This window comes from Pungitius pungitius, chromosome 1, assembly GCF_949316345.1.
Source record: "Pungitius pungitius chromosome 1, fPunPun2.1, whole genome shotgun sequence".
In the NCBI taxonomy this organism is placed as follows: Eukaryota; Metazoa; Chordata; class Actinopteri; order Perciformes; family Gasterosteidae; genus Pungitius; species Pungitius pungitius.
This window is the reverse complement of record NC_084900.1, coordinates 13,281,146-13,290,412: the sequence shown is the minus strand read 5'-3', so window position 1 is coordinate 13,290,412 and position 9,267 is coordinate 13,281,146. Positions and strand designations below refer to the sequence as shown.

Genomic DNA, 9,267 nt, shown 5'->3' with positions numbered 1-9,267 from the left:
TAGAATGATCAACAGCAGCTGATTCAAGGTGATTTAAAAGGAAAGACTATGAAATTATTAATAGCAATAAAAATAACAGCAAATGAATAAAGATAATAAACATTCCTTCATGTGACATTTACTTTAAGATATTTAGATATAGGGTTATGTTTAATTCAGAATGATTCTACTAATCAATAACTCTATGAAAAGGAGGACACACAATGTGATGAAGGGGGGAGGAGCAGGACACAGTGGAATGAAGGGGGGAGAAGGAGGGACAGAGTGGGATGAAGGGGGGATGAGGAGGACACTGAGATGAGGTGGGAGATGATTTGACACAATGGGTTTTGTGGGGTGAAGGGGGGAGGTGGAGGACAAAGTGTGATGAGGAGGAGGAGGGACAAAGTGGGATGAGGGGGGAGGAGGAGGACACTGAGATGAGGTGGGAGGAGGAGGGACAAAGTGGGGTTAAGGGGTAGGAGAAGGGACACAATGTGATGAAGGGGGGAGGAGCAGGACACAGTGGGATGAAGGGGGAGGTGGAGGACAAAGTGTGATGAGGAGGAGGGACAAAGTGGGATGAGGGGGGAGGAGGAGGACACTGAGATGAGGTGGGAGGAGGAGGGACAAAGTAGGATGAAGGGGGAGGAGAAGGGACACAATGTGATAAAGGGGGGAGGAGCAGGACACAGTGGGATGAAGGGGGGAGGAGGAGGGGCACAGTGTGATGAAGGGGGGAGGAGGAGGACACAGTGAGATGAGGTGGGAGGAGGAGGGACACAGTGGGATGAAGGGGGGAGGAGGAGGACACAGTGTGATGAGGAGGAGGGACAAAGTGGGATGAGGGGGGAGGAGGAGGACACTGAGATGCGGTGGGAGGAGGAGGGACAAAGTGGGATGAAGGGGGAGGAGGAGGACACAATGGGATGAAGTGGGAGAAGGAGGGACACAATGTGATGAAGGGGGGAGGAGGAGGACACAGTGTGACGAAGGGGGGAGGAGGAGGGGCACAGTGTGATGAAGGGGGGAGGAGGAGGACACAGTGAGATGAGGTGGGAGGAGGAGGGACACAGTGGGATGAAGGGGGGAGGAGGAGGACACAGTGAGATGAGGGGGGAGGAGGAGGGACACAGTGGGATGAAGGGGGGAGGAGGAGGGACACAGTGGGATGAAGGGGGGAGGAGGAGGACACAGTGAGATGAGGGGGGAGATTTGACACAATGGGTTTAGGGGGGAGGAGGGACACGGTGGGATGAAGGGGGAGGAGAAGGGACACGATGTGATGAAGCGGGAGGAGGAGGGACACTGTGATGAGGGGGGAGAAGGAGGGACACCGTGGAATGAAGGGGGGAGGAGGAGGACACCGAGATGAGGTGGGAGGAGGGACACAGTGGGATGAGGGGGGAGATGATTTGACACAATGGGTTTAGGGGGGAGGAGGGACACGGTGGGATGAAGGGGGAGGAGAAGGGACACGATGTGATGAAGCGGGAGGAGGAGGGACACTGTGATGAGGGGGGAGAAGGAGGGACACCGTGGAATGAAGGGGGGAGGAGGAGGACACCGAGATGAGGTGGGAGGAGGGACACAGTGGGATGAAGGGGAGAGGAGGGACACAGTGTGATGAAGGGGGAGGAGGAGGGACACAGTGGGATGAAGGGTCGAGCAGTAGGACACAGTGTGATGAAGGGGGAGGGACACAATGTGATGAAGGGGGGGGAGGAGGGGCACAGTGTGGTGAAGGGGGAGGAGAGGGGACACAGTGTGGTGAAGGGGGAGGAGAGGGGACACAGTGGGATAAGGGGGGAGGAGGAGGACACAGTGTGATGAGGGGGGAGATGATTGGACACAATGGGTTTAGGGGGGAGAAGGTGGGACACAGTGGGATGAAGGGGGGATGAGGAGGACACTGAGATGAGGTGGGAGGAGGAGGGACACAGTGGGATGAAGGCGAAGGAGGAGGAGGACACAATGGGATGAAGGGGGAAGAGAAGGGACACAATGTGATGAAGGGGGGAGGAGGAGGACACAGTGGGATGAGGGGGGGGGAGGAGGACACAGTGTGATGAGGGGGAGGAGGAGGGACACAGTGGGATGAAGGGGGGGGAGGAGGGACACAATGTGACAAAGGGGGGAGGAGGAGGCCAGAGTGGGATGAGGGGGGAGGGACACAGTGTGATGAAGAGGGGAGGAGGAGGACACAGTGGGATGAGGGCGGGGAGGACACAGTGGAATGATGGTGGGGGAGGAGGAGGACACAGTGGGATGAGGGGGAAGGAGGAGGACACAGTGGGTTGAGGGGAGAGGAGGAGGACACAGTGGGTTGAGGGGGGAGGAGGAGGACACACCCACATTCGTACACCATCAGACTCAACTATAAACTCACACGTGCTGAGTCATCGCTGAGGAAAGACTGAGTCAGCAGAAAGAGAAAGGAGCTGTAAGATGATTTCATTCTGGAGTTTCACTTCAACCCTCTCTGTCTGCGTCTCTCTTTCTGTCTGTCTGTGTCTCTCTGTCTCTGTCTGTCTGTGTCTCTCTGTCTGCGTCTCTCTTTCTGTCTGTGTCTCTCTTTCTGTCTGTGTCTCTCTGTCTGTCTGTGTCTCTCCGTCTGTCTGTGTCTCTCTGTCTCTTTCTGTCTGTCTGTGTCTGTCTGTCTGTGTCTCTCTGTCTGTGTCTGTCTGTCTGTGTCTCTCTGTCTCTGTCTGTCTGTGTCTCTCCGTCTGTCTGTGTCTCTCTGTCTCTTTCTGTCTGTCTGTGTCTCTCTGTCTGTGTCTGTCTGTCTGTGTCTCTCTGTCTGTGTCTGTCTGTCTGTGTCTGTCTGTGTCTCTCCGTCTGTCTGTGTCTCTCTGTCTCTTTCTGTCTGTCTGTGTCTCTCTGTCTGTGTCTCTCTGTCTGTGTCTGTCTGTCTGTGTCTCTCTGTCTCTGTCTGTCTGTGTCTCTCTGTCTCTGTCGTTGTGTCTCTGTCTTTCAGCATTAGATGTTACACACTCAGGATGAACTGAGGAACAAGGAGGAAACAATCAGCTGCCCCTCTTCACTTCCTGTGTGTGTCTGTGTGCGTTTTCTCCTTTCAGAGGTCAAATGCATTTGTGTGTTCTTATCAGCATTTTAGAGTAGAAATGCCAAAAAGTAAAATCCTATAGTAACTAGTATTCTAGTACTATGTACATAGTATAGTATTTTGTAACATTCTGGACAGTATCATCTTTTGAGTACGCACATGCCAAAAAGGACCGCCGCCAGCTACCTGAACAGCTGTTTACCGCGTTAGCTCGTTAGTGTGTTAGCGTGTAGTGCGTTAGCATGTTAGCTTGCCACCAGAGGGAATACCAGCGGCTCGACCAACTTGGCAATAGATCGCTTTCAGGTAGCAACAGAGTTTCTTCTTCTTGTGATAGCGGGCGAGCTGTACCCAGCATGCAGTTCAGCGCATGATTTTATAAATGTACCATTATTGGTGTTACAAATAGTTTGTGTCACAAGCTGTTGTAGCAAGCGTTAGTTGTGCGTTATTAATAGTTGTTCTAACCATGACTGAGCGCTGAGCCGTGCAAAACCATACAGAAGTAGATTAAAAAGTCATAAAAACAACAATAATTATTTCTTCTGCCACATGTTAAAAAGTAAACTCTTAAATGTAAGAATGTCACATGACAGGCAACGTTCAATACTCTAATTATCTATCAACATTGTGAATAAATGGGATCTTATGAATATAAAAACACTGAATTTGTCATCAGTTATAATATCACAGTTATATTTTTTATCTACCGATCGATCGAGGTCAGAGGTCACAGCGGTGTGATGCTGATTTAAAGTCTGTCTCACAGCGGGACAACTAAAAGCATTCTTTATTTTCCTCTGAAGGAGACACTTTAAAACATGGTTTACATGGGTAACTGCATTAGTTGCTCGGCAACAGAACCCTACATAGAACCACCGGGTGGATAACCGGGCCTCCACCACAGCGCCTTATGTGCTACTAAACCATCCGTGGTTGACGTAGTTAAGGAGTGAACCAGCATGCTGGGTACAAATGTTTATTTTGTGGCCCCGCCCCCTTCCTGTGATGTCACAGCAGCCATTTTACCTGCTGGAAGTGGTAAAGGAGAATCAGTAAATGCAGATGTGGGCTGGATTTGAATTGCCCTTTCTTCCTCACTGAGTGAAGTGAAGTAGTGTAAGTGGCATCATGATAAGAGCTGTTCTCCAATGCTAAGGAAAGGAGCCTCAATGCTTCCTTACTTAGCTCCTTTAGCATAGGAACCACTCGAGCATCCTTTACCAAAGGAAAGGAGATAAGTCCGCTCCGCAATTTCTTGCAGAATAGTTAAATAGTGACGTATCATTGGTCCCTTCACGAGAAATAGCGATCATGACGTAGAAACGCAGATCACTCATTCATTTGTTGCCTTGGTTACCAGTCATCCATAGATGGCTTTGATGCCTTATTAAAAAGTGACACTTTTCCTCATCTACAACTTGGAGAAATCGGATTCCTTCTGTTTATTTTCCTTTTCCTGCGATAGTGTCGATGCGATCTGCTTAATTCCTAAAAGATGGCTGCTGTGACCTTTCTTCTGCTCCCCATAGACCTCCATTGAGCGCCATGTGGAAGGCCATTAGGGCCTATGGAGGCAAAATCTGGTCCAATGGTGTGCATGAGATCAACGCAGGAACCAACTATTTGTTGATGCCAGTGCAAAGGGGTCAAAGGTCACCGGCTGTTGGACGTGCTTCCTGTCAGATGTTGAAATGTTTATGGTTACTTTGGGATCCGGCGGCATGAAAACAAAAATAGGCCAAAACATCACAGGACTGTTGGTGGAGCCGTGTGTGTGCGTGTGTGTGTGTGAACACACGTGTGTCTCTGACCGAGGTGTGTCTCTGGTCTACGTGTGTCTCTGGTCTACGTGTGTCTCTGGTGTACGTGTGTCTCTGACCGAGGTGTGTCTCTGGTCTACGTGTGTCTCTGGTCTACGTGTGTCTCTGGTCTACGTGTGTCTCTGGTCTACGTGTGTCTCTGGTCTACGTGTGTCTCTGGTCTACGTGTGTCTCTGGTCTACGTGTGTCTCTGGTCTACGTTGGTCTCTGGTCTACGTGTGTCTCTGGTCTACGTGTGTCTCTGGTCTACGTGTGTCTCTGGTCTGCGTGTGTTTCTGATTGAGGTGTGAACCCTCTCAGATGTCTCCGTAGGAGCTCCAGAGCTGCTTTGGGTCCAACGTGTTCAGATGTTCACGTCTCCATCAACCGCTCGGTCCATTATTCAACCGCCAACGTCCATGTGACCAGCAGCGTGTCCTCTAATGAAATAACGGTCACACACATACACACACACACACACAGCTAACGCAGCAGTTGTTACTCTGGCCGCTGCCGTGGAGCCAGATCATCATCGTCCAATCAGGCCCCGCTGAGCTCATTCTGGCCCGGTGGCTTCTCTCCTCCTTCGTGCATCGATACACGAGAAGGTTCAGGCAGCGCAAAACAAAGGAGGAAGTCACACGTTTGACCTGAATCCCCGTCGGTCGACGTAAACGCCATGTGCGGTCGGAGGGTCCCCTGGTGGGACAGTCCCTTTGGCTGTCCTCTCCATCGGGGCTCTGTTGAGATGCTAAGGACCCACCTAACAAACTAGGAGGTGGTTTGGTTAGCGCACACAACGTCTGTAAGGCTGGTCCGATGACATCGTAGTCCAGGGAAACTCTATCTGTCTCCTCTGTCTGTCCAGCTGCCTGTCTGCACGCACACACACACACACACACACACACACACACACGGGCGAATACAAAGAGGCAGTGAAAGATCAGCACATTAGTTAATTAGCCTGCTGAGCTGAAGGGAGTTGTGTGTGTGTGTGTGTGTGTGTGTGTGTGGGGCATAGGATTCCTCCATCATCAGGGAGGAAAGAGCTGCTCCTCTTCTTTAACTAGCAGCAGTCTCCCTGAGATGTTTTTACTTCTTGAATATTGTAGTTTGAGGTTATTGATGTTGCATCATCACTAACGGTCTGGGAGTAAAACGCGTGTGTCCATTGAGCTCAGCGTTACTGGAGCTTTGAGAATTCAGTTATGAGACAGACGGTAGCAGATCAATAACCGTATCGGCCTGGAACACACACACACACACACACACACTCTGCTGGGTAGGTCATTTACACATTATTTAGGGGGGCATTTTTGCCCCCACTGACTGGAAACCAGGGGCATTTTATAAGAAGATATACATTTATAAAAGTTATAAGATTTTTTGAAACGTGTGAAATAACATTTAACTTTTGTTAAAAATAATAAATATACTTGTTTCGGCTTCCTGTATATGTGTTTGTCATCAAATGGCAGCAATACGACTGTTAATCAGTAGTCTACAGACTATAGAACCAAACAAACATGTTTTTATGTCTATGTAGTTTCTTGTGTTTAACAATATGTCCGAGTCACAGCTTCCAGTTGTCTCTGTTATGGAGCTGATTACTTCATGCGTCTGTAAAAACAAAGAACAACACCTTTAAACCTTTAACCATCAACTACAGTCTCAACTAATTGTATTTTACGCAAATAGAGGACTGTCAAAAGAACTTATGAGGAGAAGAAACATCTCCAACTGGCTGCACTCTGTCCAACGTTAGCTAACAATACCTAGCTTGCAAGCTTTTTAACATTAAGGGTGCGTGGATATTTTCTTTCTAGCATAAGACGGTGATGGAGCCAAGTTGTAAATCTGTTTATTTGATGAAAGGCACTTTGGATTAAAGCGTCAGCTAAATGACATGTGATGATAAGGATGAGGTATACTGCGTGTAGTAACATCGATGTTTCTCTTTCCACAGTCATGATGCTCCTTTGAAGAAGACTCTTCATCAGACCTGCAGCCAACCTTCTCCTCCCTCCTCCCCTCCTCTCTTTCCACCATGCTTCCCTCTGCCTCTCCGCTCCACCTCTTCCTCCTCCTTTCCCTTATCCTCCTCTCCTCCCCCCTCCTCTCTGCCCCGGCTGCATCTCCCTCCCCCGCCGTGGCGTCGGACAGGGTGGTGTACCGGGCCTTTGACTCCTCCCTCACCCACCTGACTGTCCATCGGAGGACAGGTGAGGTGTTCGTGGGTGCCGTCAACCGAGTCCTGAAGCTCTCGGCCAATCTGACGGAGCTAAGGAGTCACACGACTGGACCAGTCGAGGACAACGCCAAGTGTTACCCCCCCCCCACAGTTAGGGCCTGTGCTCACAAGTGAGTACACACCTGTCCGTCTGTACCTGTCCACGTCTGTCTCCTGAACTTGTTTGTCTATGTGTCTCTTCACTTGTCTGTCTTGCTGTGTTCTCTTCCATCTGGCTGCTCACCTGTCTAACGTCCCACCTGTCTGTCTCTGCGCTCAGGCTGGACTCGTCCGATAACGTCAACAAGCTCTTACTGGTGGATTATACTGGGAACCGACTGGTGGCGTGCGGCTCGATCTGGCAGGGCGTCTGTCAGTTCCTCCGGCTGGAGGACCTCTTCAAGCTGGGGGAGCCTCACCACCGCAAAGAGCACTACCTGTCTGGAGCCAGAGAGGCTGATGGGATGGCAGGTAAGGTACACCTGTTCACGTGGGAAATCAAGACCGAGATTTAAAAGGACATTTAAGACAAGTCCTAAATCTAATGGAATCCTCTTATAGAAAAGCCCAGCCAATGCTAACACATGCATTCAATGCCGGGGAGGTAACAAAGCCGCTAAGGAGCTAACGAGCTAAGGCTAATTCTGTGTTGTCCATCAGGAGGGTAGGAGGAGGTATCAATGTGTACAATAAATGAGATGTAGACCAGTTAAAACTAGACCTGTCATTCAGCTGAGGACCTGTGTCTCCTCCTTAGGCGTGGTAGTTGGCGAGGACGACTGGGCGGCTGACCCGAAGAGGAAGAGGCCAGCGAAGGGCGGTAGCCGCCTCTTCATCGGCGCCGCCATCGACGGAAAGTCGGAGTACTTCCCCACGCTGTCCAGCAGGAAGCTGGTGGCGGACGAGGAGAGCGTCAATATGTTCTCGCTGGTCTACCAGGACGAGTTTGTCTCCTCGCAAATCAAGATCCCCTCGGACACGCTGTCCCTCTACCCCGCCTTCGACATCTACTACGTCTACGGCTTCTCCAGCCGCACCTACGTCTACTTCCTCACGCTGCAGCTGGACACGCAGCTCACGCAGATGGACGCCGGCGGAGAGAAGTTCTTCACCTCTAAGATTGTTCGCATGTGCTCCAACGACACAGAGTTCTACTCCTATGTGGAGTTCCCTCTGGGCTGCACCAAGGACGGGGTGGAGTACCGCCTGGTGCAGGCCGCCTTCAGGCAGAAACCAGGGCGCCGCCTGGCCCAGGCCCTGGGCCTCTCTGAGGAGGACGACGTCCTGTTCGTCGTCTTCTCCCAGGTGAGAGGAGGCAGTCAGACCTCATTTCCAGTTTCACTTGGTGTTTCTCTTTTTCGGTTTGTGTTTTATCCTCGTCCCTCTCTCCTGTGTCTCCCCCTATAATTGTCCTCCTCCTTGTGTCTCGGTGCCTTGCCTCAGTAACTTGAACCCTCGCCTCTCTCCTTGTGTTTCAGGGTCAGAAGAACCGGTCCAACCCGCCCAGGGAGACAGTCCTGTGCCTCTTCACCCTGCAGCACATCAACCTGGCCATGAGGGAGAGGATCCGCTCCTGTTACCGGGGCGAGGGCCGACTCTCGTTGCCGTGGTTACTCAATAAGGAGCTCCCCTGCATCCACACGGTGAGAAGGTTCTCCACCCATCAGCTGATGTGGTGGACGTTTATCAGACGTTATCACACATCCAGGTCTGTCTCTCTGTCTCTCCCTCCTTCCCCTGTCTGTATCTCTCTGTCTGTCTCCACAACATGTCTCCACTAAATGAAAGTAGCATGTCCTCATTCTTCTTCGTCTCCTTCGTTCTGTTGTCAAAGGTGTATTTGAATCCATATTAATATATTAATACCCCCCCCCAGCCGAAGCAGATCGGGGATGATTTCTGCGGGCTGGTCCTGAACCAGCCTCTGGGGGGGCTGCGGGTCATCGAGGGTAGCCCGCTCTACGAGGACCGGACGGAGGGCATGGGCGCCGTGGCGGCCTACACCTACGGCGAGCACACGGTGGTGTTTGTGGGAACGCGCAGCGGACAGCTGAAGAAGGTAGGCTTCTTCTTCTGCAGCACTTCCTGTTTCACCCCCACCTCTGGGGTTTGTCTCCTGGCCAGCTCGAAAAGATCTCCTTTCCTTCTTGTAGCAGATTTTCACAGTCATTTCTGTGGTGCAGGGGTCT

At 51.1% G+C, this 9,267-nt stretch overlaps 1 protein-coding gene across 2 annotated transcripts in view; it reads left to right on the top strand.

The window, feature by feature from the left end:
- plxna3 (plexin A3) overlaps positions 1 to 9,267 on the top strand; it is a 36,736-nt gene that overhangs the window by 1,049 nt on the left and 26,420 nt on the right. For both annotated transcript variants that reach the window (XM_037479765.2, XM_062562092.1), the window contains exons 2-6: positions 6,815 to 7,209; positions 7,359 to 7,549; positions 7,836 to 8,383; positions 8,557 to 8,721; positions 8,955 to 9,137. In XM_037479765.2, the coding sequence (XP_037335662.2) occupies positions 6,896 to 7,209; positions 7,359 to 7,549; positions 7,836 to 8,383; positions 8,557 to 8,721; positions 8,955 to 9,137 (1,401 nt within the window). In that variant the 5' untranslated portion in view covers positions 6,815 to 6,895. The remainder of the gene's footprint in view (positions 1 to 6,814; positions 7,210 to 7,358; positions 7,550 to 7,835; positions 8,384 to 8,556; positions 8,722 to 8,954; positions 9,138 to 9,267) is intronic.